Source organism: Aquarana catesbeiana, linkage group LG02, assembly GCF_042186555.1.
Source record: "Aquarana catesbeiana isolate 2022-GZ linkage group LG02, ASM4218655v1, whole genome shotgun sequence".
NCBI lineage: Eukaryota > Metazoa > Chordata > Amphibia > Anura > Ranidae > Aquarana > Aquarana catesbeiana.
This window is the reverse complement of record NC_133325.1, coordinates 169,218,428-169,235,490: the sequence shown is the minus strand read 5'-3', so window position 1 is coordinate 169,235,490 and position 17,063 is coordinate 169,218,428. Positions and strand designations below refer to the sequence as shown.

Sequence of the window (17,063 nt, the reverse complement as noted above, 5' to 3'; positions counted from 1 at the left end):
TGGTGCAGCTCTGCATAAAAACCAATCAGCTTCCAGATTTTTTTGCCAAAGCTTAATTGAACAACCTGAAGTTAGAAGCTGATTGGCTACCGAGCACAGCTGCACCAGATTTTGCACTCTGCAGTTTTAGTACTTCAACCCCAGAGGGTTTAAAATCCTTAAAGTGGTAGTAAACTCTTTTCATTTAAAACTGCTCACAGGCAGAGTTTTTACACCAGAAGAGACCCTAGTGGGGTCCCACCTCTCTGTCAGCGGGTAATGTGATCAAATGTGATTGGTGAAGATGGAAGCACCGGGGAGCTGTCACAGCTCTGGAGGGCTCCATTAGCAGGTATGTCTGTCATAATGTGCTAGTATGCGGTATAAACTAGTACATTATGACTTAAGGTGTAACTAAAGGCAAAACTTTTTTTTTTCAATTTGGATGGAGTGGAGAGGAATTAGAACACCTGTCACTTTTTATTGCTGTCTGTTCCCCTTGAAAGCGCTTGTATGCCCAAAAAACAAAAAAACAAAAATAACCTGTAGGGCAAAGTGTAGCCTGGACAATGCTGAGCGGGCCGACATGTTCCCTCTGCGTTTCTTCCAGATTCCTGGCTCCAATGCTGTGAGTGGCCGGAGCCGCAATGACATCACTCCTGCCCAACGCGCACGGGAGCCCTCTGTTCTGGCAAGTTCTGGCGTGATACGCCGGACCTTCACTGCACATGTGCCGCTGACGTCAGCAGCTGCATGCAAGGTGAATATCTCCTAAATTGTACAGGTTTAGGTGATATTCATTTTACTTACAGGTAAGCCTTATTATAGGCTTACCTGTAGGTAAAAATGACCAAACAGACAATACAACCGCTTTAAGGAGATTCACCCTCTCTATTTGTCCTGTGTACAATTATCATTGAAAGTGAAAGTAAAAGAAAATCTAAAATTTTGGGCTGTCCCCAGAAAAATAATAGAGGGGAAATCTTCCAATGGGGACAATAGTTCTGGTGACCTGGGGGTCCCCAAGAGGTTTCCTGAATTTGCAGAGATTTCCTCTTAATTCCTGTTTTGGCTATGGGACAGGAAGTGAATAGAAATCTCTGCAATGAGACACAGATTGCGCAAACAAATCTGACAAGGGTAATAATGCTTCCTTACTCTATCCAAAATGAAAAAAAAAAAGTTTTGCCCATGGTTCTACTTTAAGCCTGCAGGGGAACCAGCTTTTCTCTTTTTAGGAAACAAGTTTACTACCGCTTTAATACATAATAAAAATAACAATGATTCTACCGAGAAAGACTAGCCAGTGAGAAATATTATGGCATAAGCAGAGCTGAGTTTATTCTAAGATCAACAAAGCAATTTATATTAACATGAATGAAAACAGAATAGAAATGCCACTCACACACAAATAACAAATACAAATGCAAAATACAGCAATCTACAACTTTACACAAAGAAGAACACAAGCTTGCTTAAAGTGGATGTAAACACGATTCAGGAAATTTGAGCTGGGCACATATATCTGCAGTGTATTCTTATCTCTTTTTAAAGCCATAAGTCACATGGCTTTCTCCTGCTCTGTTCTTCTGTTATCAGCATGATAACTTCTGACAAGTTCTCTGTCAACTGTGATAAAACCAGCCTGAATTTTGTTTCAGGGTGGGTGCTATAAATAGATTAGAAGAGAGCTGGTTTATTCACAGGACAGCTCTGCAAGTCTCCCCCTATGTGGAGAGGGGATGTGTGCCTTTCCTCCAATCAGCTCTCTCACAGTGTATGGCAAGAATCCACACCCACAGGTGAATCAGGAAGAGATATTCTAATACAATGTGCACTTTCTAAACAGTATATAAAGATGAAGACAGCAGATATACATGTAAAACTTATGTAGGGAGATTTTCTTCATCTCTGTGTATCATCTGAGGCTGTTCACTTCCCTCGGTATATGTGAGGGTTTACATCCATTTTAAATTGAAATGTTAATGTATACTTAAAGTAGAATCCACATGTACAAGCCGCTGTGTCCAGCGTGATGACGTGATGGGGGTCTTACGTGACGTGTGACGTCACCATGCTAGATGCTGTGGCTTGTACATGTGGATTTGAGATTTTAAAATGCGCATTTTTACTATGTTTATGTAAGTGCAATACTTTAAGGCTACTTTCACACTGAGGCGCTTTACAGGCACTATAGCACTAAAAATAGCGCCTGCAAAGCTCCTGTAAAGTGACTCTCCTGTCACTCGAAAGCCCGAGGGCTTTCACACTGGAGCGGTGCGCTGGCAAGGACACTCAAAAACGTTCTGCAAGCAGCATCTTTGAGGTGCTGTAGGAGCGGTGTATACACCGCTCCTAAATTGCCCCTGCCCACTGAAATCAATGGGCAGCACCGCTAAAGCAGCGCTTTGCGGGCGCTTTTAACCCTTTTTCGGCCGCTACCGGGGGGTTAAAAGCGCCCTGCTAGTGGCCAAAAAGCACCGCAAAAGAGACGGTAAAGTGCCGCTAAAAATAGCCCACCCGTCCCAGTGTAAAGGTACCCTTAATTCTAATATATACTTTATAAAATTTACTACACTGTGGAGCTGTTTTCATACTTTTATGAGGAGTATATACATTAAAGTCTGGTGAAGAGACCTTTATATGTACCGTGACCGGAGAGTGTAGGAGCCCTAGAGAATCATCTTAAAGGCAAAGTTGACCGTTCAATAATTTGAGGGTCAACACTGTCTGGTAAGCGATTTGGCCCGTTACTGCAGGTGCTGTGTGGCTTGGCCTATGCAAAGTGGAAGGATTTGTAGCTCATGGATTTTCGTTAAATTTGGATATCTATTTTTCTTGCACTCTTCATTGGGATTATATAAATGGACACAAATTTTCAATACTTGAATGGATTGATGTTATGTTATTGGTGCTGCATGAATGTATATATTGTTTCTATTTGTAGTCAACAAATTATGCTAGCTGCTTTGTGATTTTTAACCACTTAAGGACCGCCTAACGCCGATTTACGTCGGCAAGGCGGCACGGGCAGGCAAAATCACGTACATGTACGTGATTTGCCTCTCGCGGGTGGGGGGTCCGATCGGACCCCCCCCCGGTGCCCGAAGCGGTCCCGTTCTGTTCCCCGGCGATCCGAGATGAGGGGGAGGCCATCCGTTCGTGGCCCCCCCCTCGCGATCGCCGCCGGCCAATGGGAACACTCCTTTGCTGCTGTATGCTAAACAGCAGCAAAGGAAATGATGTCATCTCCCCTCGGCTCGGTATTCCGTTCCAGCGCCGAGGGGAGAAGACATCAATGTAAGTGCACAACACACTACACACACAGTAGAACATGCCAGGCATACAAAACACCCCGATCCCCCCCCCGATCGCCCCCCGATCCCCCCCCAATCACCCCCCCCCCCCTGTCACAAACTGACACCAGCAGGTTTTTTTTTTTTTTTTTCTGATTACTGCATTGGTGTCAGTTTGTGACAGTTACAGTGTTGGGACAGTGAGTATTACCCCCCTTTAGGTCTAGGATACCCCCCTAACCCCCCCTAATAAAGTTTTAACCCCTTGATCACCCCCCATCGCCAGTGTCGCTAAGCGATCATTTTTCTGATCGCTGTATTAGTGTCACTGGTGACGCTAGTTAGTGAGGTAAATATTTAGGTTCGCCGTCAGCGTTTTATAGTGACAGGGACCCCCATATACTACCTAATAAATGTTTTAACCCCTTGATTGCCCCCTAGTTAACCCTTTCACCACTGATCACCATATAACCGTTACGGGTGACGCTGGTTAGTTTGTTTATTTTTTATAGTGTCAGGGCACCCGCCGTTTATTACCGAATAAAGGTTTAGCCCCCTGATCGCCCGGCGGTGATATGCGTCGCCCCAGGCAGCGTCAGATTAGCGCCAGTACCGCTAACACCCACGCACGCAGCATACGCCTCCCTTAGTGGTATAGTATCTGATCGGATCAATATCTGATCCGATCAGATCTATACTGGCGTCCCCAGCAGTTTAGGGTTCCCAAAAACACAGTGTTAGCGGGATCAGCCCAGATACCCGCTAGCACCTGCGTTTTGCCCCTCCGCCCAGCCCACCCAAGTGCAGTATCGATCGATCACTGTCACTTACAAAACACTAAACGCATAACTGCAGCGTTCGCAGAGTCAGGCCTGATCCCTACGATCGCTAACAGTTTTTTTGGTAGCATTTTGGTGAACTGGCAAGCAAGCACCAGGCAGCGTCAGGTTAGCGCCAGTACCGCTAACACCCACGCACGCACCGTACACCTCCCTTAGTGGTATAGTATCTGATCAGATCAATATCTGATCCGATCAGATCTATACTAGCGTCCCCAGCAGTTTAGGGTTCCCAAAAACGCAGTGTTAGCGGGATCAGCCCAGATACCTGCTAGCACCTGCGTTGTGCCCCTCCGCCCGGCCCAGCCCAGCCCACCTAAGTGCAGTATCGATCGATCACTGTCACTTACAAGGCACTAAACGCATAACTGCAGCGTTCGCAGAGTCAGGCCTGATCCCTGCGATCGCTAACAGTTTTTTTGGTAGCATTTTGGTGAACTAGCAAGCACCGGCCCCAGGCAGCGTCAGGTTAGCGCCAGTACCACTAACACCCACGCACGCAGCATACGCCTCCTTTAGTGGTATAGTATCTGAACGGATCAATATCTGATCCGATCAGATCTATACTAGCGTCCCCAGCAGTTTAGGGTTCCCAAAAACGCAGTGTTAGCGGGATCAGCCCAGATACCTGCTAGCACCTGCGTTTTGCCCCTCCGCCCGGCCCAGTCCAGCCCACCCAAGTGCAGTATCGATCGATCACTGTCACTTACAAAACACTAAACGCATAACTGCAGCGTTCGCAGAGTCAGACCTGATCCCTGCGATCGCTAACAGTTTTTTTGGAAGCTTTTTATTGAACTGGCAAGCACCAGCGGCCTAGTACACCCCGGTCGTAGTCAAACCAGCGCTGCAGTAACACTTGGTGACGTGGCGAGTCCCATAAGTGCAGTTCAAGCTGGTGAGGTGGCAAGCACAAGTAGTGTCCCGCTGCCACCAAGAAGACAAACACAGGCCCGTCGTGCCCATAGTGCCCTTCCTGCTGCATTCGCCAATCCTAATTGGGAACCCACCGCTTCTGCAGCGCCCGTACTTCCCTCATTCACATCCCCAACCAAATGCAGTCGGCTGCATGAGAGGCATTTTCTTTATGTCCTCCCGAGTACCCCTACCCAACGAACCCCCCCAAAAAGATGTTGTGTCTGCAGCAAGCGCGAATATAGGCGTGACACCCGCTATTATTGTCCCTCCTGTCCTGACAATCCTGGTCTTTGCATTGGTGAATGTTTTGAACGCTACCATTCACTAGTTGAGTATTAGTGTAGGGTACAGCATTGCACAGACTAGGCACACTTTCACAGGGTCTCCCAAGATGCCATCGCATTTTGAGAGACCCGAACCTGGAACCGGTTACCGTTATAAAAGTTAGTTACAAAAAAAGTGTAAAAAAAAAATATATATATATAAAATAAAAAAAAATAGTTGTCGTTTTATTGTTCTTTCTCTCTATTCTCTCTCTCTATTGTTCTGCTCTTTTTTTACTGTATTCTATTCTGCAGTGTTTTATTGTTATTGTTATTATGTTTTATCATGTTTGTTTTTCAGGTATGTAATTATTTATACTTTACTGTTTACTGTGCTTTATTGTTAACCATTTTTTTGTCTTCAGGTACGCCATTCACAACTTTGAGTGGTTATACCAGAATGATGCCTGCAGGTTTAGGTATCATCTTGGTATCATTCTTTTCAGCCAGCGGTCGGCTTTCATGTAAAAGCAATCCTAGCGGCTAATTAGCCTCTAGACTGCCTTTACAAGCCGTGGGAGGGAATGCCCCCCCCCCCCCCCACCGTCTTCCGTGTTTTTCTCTGGCTCTCCTGTCTCAACAGGGAACCTGAGAATGCAGCCGGTGATTCAGCCAGCTGACCATAGAGCTGATCAGAGACAAGAGTGGCTCCAAACATCTCTATGGCCTAAGAAACCGGAAGCTACGAGCATTTTATGACTTAGATTTCGCCGGATGTAAATAGCGCCATTGGGAAATTGGGGAAGCATTTTATCACACCGATCTTGGTGTGGTCAGATGCTTTGAAGGCAGAGGAGAGATCTAGGGTCTAATAGACCCCAATTTTTTCAAAAAAGAGTACCTGTCACTACCTATTGCTATCATAGGGGATATTTACATTCCCCGAGATAACAATAAAAATGATTTAAAAAAAAAAAAAATGAAAGGAACAGTTTAAAAATAAGATAAAAAAGCAAAAAAATAATAAAGAAAAAAAAAAAAAAAAAAAAAAAAGCACCCCTGTCGCCCCCTGCTCTTGCGCTAAGGCGAACGCAAGCGGCGGTCTGTCGTCAAACGTAAACAGCAATTGCACCATGCATGTGAGGTATCGCCGCGAAGGTCAGATCGAGGGCAGTAATTTTTGCAGTAGACCTCCTCTGCAAATCTAAAGTGGTAACCTGTAAAGGCTTTTAAAGGCTTTTAAAAATGTATTTATTTTGTTGCCACTGCACGTTTGTGCGCAATTGTAAAGCATGTCATGTTTGGTATCCATGTACTCGGTCTAAGATCATCTTTTTTATTTCATCAAACATTTGGGCAATATAGTGTGTTTTAGTGCATTAAAATTTAAAAAAGTGTGTTTTTTCCCCAAAAAATGCGTTTGAAAAATCGCTGCGCAAATACTGTGTGAAAAAAAAAAATGAAACACCCACCATTTTAATCTGTAGGGCATTTGCTTTAAAAAAATATATAATGTTTGGGGGTTCAAAGTAATTTTCTTGCAAAAAAAAAAAACTTTTTCATGTAAAAAATAAGTGTCAGAAAGGGCTTTGTCTTCAAGTGGTTAGAAGAGTGGGTGATGTGTGACATAAGCTTCTAAATGTTGTGCATAAAATGCCAGGACAGTTCAAAACCCCCCCCAAATGACCCCATTTTGGAAAGTAGACACCCCAAGCTATTTGCTGAGAGGCATGTCGAGTCCATGGAATATTTTATATTGCGACACAAGTTGCGGGAAAGAGACAAATTTTTTTTTTTTTTTTTTTTTTTTTGCACAAAGTTGTCACTAAATGATATATTGCTCAAACATGCCATGGGAATATGTGAAATTACACCCCAAAATACATTCTGCTGCTTCTCCTGAGTACGGGGATACCACATGTGTGAGACTTTTTGGGAGCCTAGCCGCGTACGGGATCCCGAAAACCAAGCACCGCCTTCAGGCTTTCTAAGGGCGTGAATTTTTGATTTCACTCTTCACTGCCTATCACAGTTTCGGAGGCCATGGAATGCCCAGGTGGCACAAAACCCCCCCAAATGACCCCATTTTGGAAAGTAGACACCCCAAGCTATTTGCTGAGAGGTATAGTGAGTATTTTGCAGACCTCACTTTTTGTCACAAAGTTTTGAAATTTGAAAAAAGAAAAAAAAAAAAAGTTTTTTCTTGTCTTTCTTCATTTTCAAAAACAAATGAGAGCTGCAAAATACTCACCATGCCTCTCAGCAAATAGCTTGGGGTGTCTACTTTCCAAAATGGGGTCATTTGGGGGGGTTTTGTGCCACCTGGGCATTCCATGGCCTCCGAAACGGTGTTAGGCAGTGAAGAGTAAAATCAAAAATTCACGCCCTTAAAAACGCTGAAGGCGGTGATTGGTTTTCGGGGTCCCGTACGCGGCTAGGCTCCCAAAAAGTCTCACACATGTGGTATCCCCGTACTCAGGAGAAGCAGCTAAATGTATTTTGGGGTGCAATTCCACATAGGCCCATGGCCTGTGTGAGCAATATATCATTTAGTGACAACTTTGTGCAAAAAAAAAAAAAAAAAGTGTCACTTTCCCGCAACTTGTGTCAAAATATAAAATATTCCATGGACTCAATATGCCTCTCAGCAAATAGCTTGGGGTGTCTACTTTCCAAAATGGGGTCATTTGGGGGGGGGTTGTGCCACCTGGGCATTCCATGGCCTCCGAAACTGTGATAGGCAGTGAAGAGTGAAATCAAAAAGTTACACCCTTAGAAATCCTGAAGGCGGTGATTGGTTTTCGGGGTCCCATACGCGGCTAGGCTCCCAAAAAGTCCCACACATGTGGTATCCCCGTACTCAGGAGAAGTAGCTGAATATATTTTGGGGTGCAATTCCACATAGGCCCATGGCCTGTGTGAGCAATATATCATTTAGTGACAACTTTTTGTAAATATTTTTTTTTTTTTTTTTTTTTGTCATTATTCAATCACTTGGGACAAAAAAAATAAATATTCAATGGGTTCAACATGCCTATCAGCAATTTCCTTGGGGTGTCTACTTTCCAAAATGGGGTCATTTGGGGGGGTTTTGTACTGCCCTGCCATTTTAGCACCTCAAGAAATGACATAGGCAGTCATAAACTAAAAGCTGTGTAAATTCCAGAAAATGTACCCTAGTTTGTAGACGCTATAACTTTTGCGCAAACCAATAAATATACGCTTATTGACATTTTTTTTACCAAAGACATGTGGCCGAATACATTTTGGCCTAAATGTATGACTAAAATTGAGTTTATTGGATTTTTTTTATAACAAAAAGTAGAAAATATCATTTTTTTTCAAAATTTTCGGTCTTTTTCCGTTTATAGCGCAAAAAATAAAAACTGCAGAGGTGATCAAATACCATCAAAAGAAAGCTCTATTTGTGGGAAGAAAAGGACGCAAATTTCGTTTGGGTACAGCATTGCATGACCGCGCAATTAGCAGTTAAAGCGACGCAGTGCCAAATTGGAAAAAGACCTCTGGTCCTTAGGCAGCATAATGGTCCGGGGCTCAAGTGGTTAAGTCTGAGCGTGGATATTATTTTTTTTTTTTTTGTTTTGTTTAGTCAGAATAAGTGTTAGGAAGGGAAGGACATGTTTTTAAGACTCGCTAGGTTTAGCCTGGAATTTTACTTTGTGTAAAGTTTTTATTGCTATTTCTGGCTCTTGTAGAGAAAGTTCACAGGCCTGTCTAATGTTAGAATAGGGCACACTGTTTTACAAGTCTAAGGTTCTAACCCTTCTGCACTCTACCCAATACTAGTCTCCAGTAAATTGCTACTGTGAACAAAAATTCAGTCTGGAGGTGGAAACATCAACAGAGTGCCAGCTGATGCAAAATCCTCATCCCAACCCATGCCAATTACTGTACATTACATTTCTCTATCAAAGCTAATAATAATTTTTTTAAAGAACAATTCCAGGCAACATGTGGAAACATTTAGTGAGCTACTAACGCTATCAATGACCAAAATAGCTCTGCTAACGTCAAAGGATTAACTCAATTTACCTCAATCTGAAGTTTGCGTGTTGTGTGAGACCCTTTAGAATAAATACACCCAGTCCCATAAGGGGCTGGTAGAAGGGCAGTATACATCTACTTCCTGAAGTCTATGTTAAAGGATAAGTTCACCTTTGTAATACGTTACACGTTACACCCATATTTAGGGTGTAACATGTAACATAGTACAATACAGCAACTCCTGACACTCCCCGCACCCACTGTCAGTATTTAAAAAAAGAGTGGCCGGGCATGGCTCTACCCACATGGCCATGTCATTCATTCACAGAGTTCTGTGAATAAATTAACTACAAAAAACATCAGCCACTGCGGCAGACGGCTTGTAGTTCCCAATGAATGATGCTCTGGAATGGAGGAGTGCTCTCATAGTTCATTGATTCTTCTTGCAGATTCTTTCTGCCCCTACCTCCCACTCATATGGGAGGTAGGTGCAGACAGCTGACTGAGACTCTACAGAAACCTGGCAATGTACCCGTGACCTACTGATCACAGGTGTAATGCCATACAGCAGTGGTCTCCAAACTGAGGCCGGGAACCAGATGCGGCCATTTGCTTGACTTTATCCAGCCCTTGGGGCACTATTCCTCCCACTGACAACAATGGAGCACTATTCCTCCCACTGACACCATCGATGAGGCACTATTCTTCCCACTGACACCACCAATGGGGTCATAATTCATGCCAATGACACCAACAATGGAGCACTATTCTTCCCATTGACATCAATGATGGGAGCACTAATCCTCCCACTGATGCCAATGATGAAGGTACTATTCCTCTTACTTACACCAACAATGGAACACTATTCCTCTTACTGATACCAGAGTTGGGAACCTTTCCACCCATTAACACCGATGATGGGGCACTAATCCTCCCACTGACACCAACAATGGGCTCTATTCCTCCCACTGACACTAATGATGTGGCATTATTCTTTTCACTTCTTCTACTCCCAATGGCCACAGTCTGGCTCATCTAAAGTACACTGGCCCTTTTTGAGTTTTGAGACCCTTGCCTTACAGGATGCAGCGTAAAAAAAAAAGAATGCACATTTTTTTTACTTATTATTTTTGTGGGTTTATAAAAGGTGAACTTATCCTTTAAATAACCTTCTCTATCTCAGCTTCATATAAAAAAGTCACATTTAAAATTCTATGGTATCTGGAGTGCCTTTTTTAATTTGAGAAATATTTTCATTAAGGGATTTTTTTTGCATCAGGATATCTGTGTGTGGTAGAACAAAAACATTGTGTTCCAGCATTACAAACAGGTGTGTTCCAGGATCACAAACAGGTGTGTTCCAGCATCATAAACAGGTGTGTTCCAGGATCACCAGGATGAAGTTGTACAGTACAGTAATTCATAATTGTTAAATGGGACTGCTCAGAAGGCTATATTCTCTGTAGGCATCTCAAAGTTTAAAAGTTTTTCCAGTTTAGCTGGAGTGTACCCTTAACACTGAATTCTGGGGAAAGTTTTGCTTTTTTGCCTGTGTATAAAGGTCATTTTATACCTTAAATACATGAGTTATTGTTTTCTTTCATCTGTAAACTGGCACTGAGAAATACATAGGATCTTTGCCCATTTGCAGTCCCCATTCCCCAGGACATCTGTTTTTTTATACCAGTGGCCACTCTAATCTCCATTCCCCTGGCTGCTCTGGTAACTTCCCCACTGTAGTTCTGTTTCAGCGAGCAAGGATGTAACTATGTTTAAATGAAAGGTCCGCTCAGCCCGAGCGCCACCCGCACAGACGACTGCTACTACTTCTATTTCTCTAAGCATTGCGGGAAATATAGTGCAGTTTCCCTGCATGGATGTGACATGTGGACAAATAGAAAGTCCTCCTCCTGGGGCCCGGAAGTAGCACATTATTCACTGGGGCAGAAAAAGTGAGTCACTTTCATTACCAATTTCTCAGCGATTTAGGATCTGGAAATGCAAAGATAGCAGGATCCTGGAGTTCTTCTTTAAAGCAACACTATTGCTACAAAAAAAGTCCATAAAAGATTCTACCAGAGCTTTTGAAGACAGTGAAGATCTAAGATTTGAGGCACCACCCACCAGATATGTAACTATTAGGCCACATTCGCACAAGCGTTTTGCCACGATGCAAATGCCAGCAGCAGGAATCTATCAATTCCTACTGCTGTGCTTGACAACGGTGAGCACACAAAGTGCCATCCAGTAGTGATAACTGCTGGTATTTACTGGCTGTGCGAACAGTCACTACTAGCTCCGGTCGCCGACAACCTGTCATTGAAGTGTACAGGGTTAGCGGTCGCAAGTAACCACTCTCAAGTGTCATAGACAGCAACGATAATCAGTAGATTCCTGCCGCTGACATTCACACCCTGGCAAAACTGAGCGAATGTAAGCTTATACCTCATATTTTGCAGGCACCTTTTTTTTTACTTTTCTAATTAGTGACAGTATAATTTTAAATCACTGACTACCTCTCTCTAAACCAGGGGTTTCCAAACTTTTAAAACAAAGGGCCAGTTTCCTGTCCTGAAGACTTTAGTGGGGCCGGACTGTGGCCAGTGGGAGTAGAAAAAGTAGAATGTCAGTGGTCCACCACCGACATCACTGCTGAATTTTGACAGCTGGTCTCTCTCTGCTTGCAGTTACATTACATGTCAGTTTAACGCACAGTTTCACTAAGCGTCAGTATCAGCTCAGTGTGAAACTCCCTCTCCTCTGTCAGTGCCAATCAGTGTCACCTGTCAGTGCCAATCAGTGCCCCCTGTCAGTGCCAATCAGTGCCAATCAGTGCCACCTGCCAGTGCCAATCAGTGCCACCTGTCAATCAGTGCCACCTGTCAGTGCCAATCAGTGCCAGCTGGCAGTGCCAATCAGTGCCACCTGTCAGTGCCAATCAGTGCCAATCAGTGATTCCAATCAGTGCCAATCAGTGCCACCTGTCAGTGCCAGTCAGTGCTAATCAGTTTTTCCAATCAGTGCCACCTGTCAGTGCCACAACTGAAATCTGTTGATGTTTATTAATTCCACATGCCGATCTTTATTATAATAGGTAATCACCACACTACTATTTACAATAAACTACTGGAGGTAAAAATAAAAAAAAGTGTCAGTAAAAGGCCGGCCGCTAAGCACTGTTATGTGTTCCCACACCACAAAAAAAAAGTGCAGCGCTAACTTACTGATCATTAACTTAACAATAATGGTGGAATCCTCTAATGTATGGAAATCTCAACAGGCTGAAAAGAAGACATACTGTATAAAATTAAACTTAGCAGGGTTGGTGGAAACCCCTCTTATAGATATTGGCTTTAAAAAAATGTCTTCATCAGTTTAGGCCAATATGTATTCTGCTACATATTTTTGGTTAAAAAAAATTCGCAATAAGCGTATATTGATTGGTTTGTGTAAAAATGATAGCGTCTACAAAAGAGGGAATAAATTTATGCCATTTTTAATCTGATTTTCTGAGAAATTTAATTTTAGTTATCATGATATAAAATAATGAATGTAGGGGTCTTTTGGTGGGCCCAAGCAGCACAATGTCTTGGGCTGGCCCTGTGTGCAGTATCTACCAACTTTCTGTACCATTACATTAATTCATTATTATATATGGTTCCCTGAGACCCCCTGTGTCAAATAAGTTGGCCACCACTTCTCTAAACTATATAAATCACCCTAGATATTCGTACAGTATGGAATATGTGGATTCATATTTCCTTTCTTAATTACCTGACACAGAAACCAATACAAACTGAACAAAACTGGTTAGTCAGAGCCAATGACAAGTGCATAGAACATCACTGTAAGCATACACATCAACATGTAGACATGGCTGCAGAGTTCAAACAATTCAGACGTTTCAGTTTCAGACATATTGCTGGCAGACATGGACGATAATAGCAGCTCTGGAAGCACAGTTGTTAAAGGGCACATCTGCTATGACATACACAGCATTGTAGCCAGAACACAAAGGGCTACCTTGGGAGAGCTGCTCCGGAAAAAGGTATCGTCCATCTGTGGTTACTGCCCTCTCTGAAAAAAAAACAGGTCATCCTACTGATCATTTACAAGTTCCAAATAAGTGTATTTGAGCTGCATTGTAGGCAGGATACAAAATTAAAAGTAATACATTTTAATATTGTATTTTTATTCACTCTGGCAGTATCATTTTATCAGTCATTTTCACCACAACGGTATTACCAATGGAGCTTCTTACCTCTGTCTACTATAAACCTCAGTTTCTGTATGATGGACAAGTTCCCACTCACTCTGTAAATCCCATCCACATCCAGTCCTAGGATACATGCAGAACAGGAAACGATTGAAAACAGTTAGTCAATACTGGCTGATCACATCATGTGGGTAATCAATATTATCACAATGAATATGTACCCTGGTAAGATGTGCCACACTTTGGCCTTGGAAGCATTTTAGCTGTTAACACAAACATTAACAACACAAACCTCAATTCATATTTTGTTTGAGCAATGTTGAGTATCACCTGATGTTTTTTGAAACCCTCTTGGTACCATGTCATATATATATATATATATATATATATATATATATATATATATATATATATATATATATATATATATATATATATATATATATATATATATATATATATATATATTGCATATATATTGCATATATATGTGTTGTACTTTCTTTTATTTCTTTTAATATGTAATTTTGTAAAACATTACATACATAGGTATAGGCCTTTACTGGTTAAAGTTGTTTGATTAACCACTTTATCCCCGGAAGGATTTGCCCCCTTCTTGACCAGGCCATTTTTTGCGATACGGCACGGCGTCGCTTTAATTGACAATTGCGCGGTCATGCAACATGGTAACCAAACAAAATTGCCGTTCTTTTTTCCCCCACAAATAGAGAGCTTTCTTTTGGTGGTATTTGATCACCTCTGCAGTTTTTATTTTTTGCGCTATAAACAAAAAAGGAGCGACAATTTAAGAAAAAAATTTTATATATATATATATATATATATATATATATATATATATATATATATATATATATATATATATATATATATATATACTGTATATTTTTTAGCTTTTGCTATAATAAATATCCCCCAAATTTTTTTTTAAAAAACAAATTTCTTCATCAGTTTAGGCCGATATATATTAGTCTACATATTTTTGGTAAAAAAAAATCGCAATAAGCGTATATTCATTGGTTTGTGCAAAAGTTATAGCGTCTACAAAATAGGGGATAGATTTATGGGATTTTTATTTATTTATTTATTTTTTTTACTAGTAATGGCGGCGATTAGTGATTTTTATTTGGACTACGACATTGCGGTGGACAGATCGGACACTTTTTTGGGACCATTGACATCTATACAGCGATCAGACCTAAAAATAGCCGCTGATTACTGTATTAATGTCACTGGCAGGGAAGAGGTTAACACTAGGGGGCGATCAAGGGGTTAAATGTGTTCCCTCAGTGTTTATTCTAACTGGGGGGGGTGGGAGTGACTAGAGGAGGAGACATATCGCTGTTCCTAACTAATAGGAACACACGATCTGTCTCTCCTCTCCTGACAGAACCAGGATTTGCATGTTTACACACACAGATCCCCGTTCTGTCTCTCGTCATCGCGACCGCCGGCCATGCGCATTGGGTCCCCCACCGTGCAGTGGGTGCGCTGCTAAGGCTCTTAAAGGAGCCAATGTATAACAATTATCTGCTCTTTTATGACCAGAAAGAGTTCAGTAAAATGCAATCATCACACAGCTCTACAACTAAAGCGGATCTTCACCCCCAGTCGGATGTAGCCTCCCCTCCACCCCTAATCCCCTTCGCTTTGTAAATTGGCCTTTTTTCTTTTCTTCCTTTTGCTTTAATGTGTACTTTTTTTTTGAGAAACTGAGAGTGTGTGTGTGTGTGAGGGGGGGGGGGGGGGGGGGCAGAAATCTCAGCTGGACAGTGCTGGGTCTGCTGGGTGGGTGAGTACCTTAAATGTGCAGGACCCGAAACCAGGTAAGCAGCGATTAAAGAAAAAAGTGGGGGATGAACATTCCGCTTTAACCGGGTCTTACAAATGAGTGTTGACACATTATGAGCTAAGTATTTGTTATTAAGTAAGTGGATGTAAACCCGATGCATGAAATTTGAGCTGGGCACACATCTGCAGTGTTTTGTTATCTCTCTTCAAAGCACTAAGTCCCGTGGCTTTCTCCTGCACCGTTCTTCTGTTATCAGCCTGATAACTCCCATCAAGTTCTCCATCACATATGATAAAAGCAGCCTGAGTTTTGTGTTGGGGATAATGCTATAAAAAGATTAGCAGAGCCCTAAAATATTCAATGATCAGCTCTGAAAGTCTCTACCTATGAAAAGAGGGGGTGTGTGCCTTTCCGCCAATCAGCTGTCTTGGCTGTATGCCCAGGCTTCACTGCAGTGTTGAGAAAATCTGCAAACACAATGTTCACTTTCTAAACAGTATATAAAACTGAAGACAGCAGATATACAGATAAAACTTATGTGTATCATCTGAGGCTGCTCACTTCACTGGCTATATATGTGAGGGTTTACATCCACTTTAATATAAAAATCTAATTCCATCATTAGGGTGTTATATTTAGGTCCCTCAATACAGCAGACTCCTGTCCCTTTTTATTTAGCATACATATATTGCTATGGTCACATGTCCTGGAAGTAATACATTTGATTGGCAAGTAAAAAAATATTTAATATTGGTAGATGCAATATAGATAGACGACTTTGAACTTGATGAATGCTGACTCTTTATGGCTAAACATATTTAGTTTACCTTCAAATGCATTAAACAAAGCCTGTGTTTTCTTTAATAATGTTCCTTCCTTCCTATCTCATTTCCACTATAAATTTGCTTATGGCTATGCAGTAGCAGCAAATGGTTGCCTGCCTATGTTTACATATTTCCCATTTGATGGCAAAATGTATTATACCCATTAGGTATGTTCTTTTTATAGGGTTGAGCTGATGCAGATGATAGGCCCGCTCAGATCCGCCTGTCTGTTTTTCAGGCGGATCCAAGCAGGCCTCCCACTGACTTGTATGGGCAGGCAGATGTCAGCGGAGATGTGTCCGTTGACATCCGCCTGCCATCTGCTCAAAACACACGGATGGTGACACGTTCGTCATCCGTCCGGAGGATTGGTTCGAATCGGATGAAAATGGACAGGCGGATCCTATTTTTTATCTGATCTCCCATAGAGGACAGTGGGGCTCTGACAGGTCCCTCCCTGCTCAGTGAGCAGAGACGGACCTGTCATCAGCCAGCTCAGCGGGGATAAATGGAGCGATTCCCCCCCCGCTGAGCTATCCGAGTCCGTCCAGCGGATCCGTCCCATATGAAAGGGGTCTTATAGTGAGATGTAATTTTTTTCTATGACAAGAAGTTTTTCCAACCCCTTTAAGCAAAGTGTATTGTATACTTTCACAATCATTAATGGCTGTAAAGCTTAAAGGATACGTTTTTAGTATTTACATGTTACATGTTCCAGTAACTGCAGCCTCTGACCTCCAACCCCCTCCCCCCCTTCAGTGACAGTGAGAGGGGAACTTCTCCCAGTGCCCGCTGGCACTATTTAAAAATAATGTAGCCATGTGGGGTTCCACCCCTACAGCTGTGTTATTCATTCACAGCTTCTTTTGCGGTTCATGGCTTATAGTTCTGAATGGACTGTAGGTCGCTGATG

The 17,063-nt window shown here is 42.3% G+C and overlaps 1 protein-coding gene across 6 annotated transcripts in view; it reads right to left on the bottom strand.

The window, feature by feature from the left end:
- ARHGAP9 (Rho GTPase activating protein 9) overlaps positions 1 to 17,063 on the bottom strand; it is a 212,908-nt gene that overhangs the window by 40,338 nt on the left and 155,507 nt on the right. For 5 of the 6 annotated variants that reach the window (XM_073613794.1, XM_073613797.1, XM_073613795.1 and 2 more), the window contains 2 exons: positions 13,562 to 13,639; positions 13,324 to 13,377 (listed from right to left, as the gene is read on the bottom strand). In XM_073613794.1, the coding sequence (XP_073469895.1) occupies positions 13,324 to 13,377; positions 13,562 to 13,639 (132 nt within the window). The remainder of the gene's footprint in view (positions 1 to 13,323; positions 13,378 to 13,561; positions 13,640 to 17,063) is intronic. The other variant, XM_073613796.1, reaches the window with a different exon arrangement.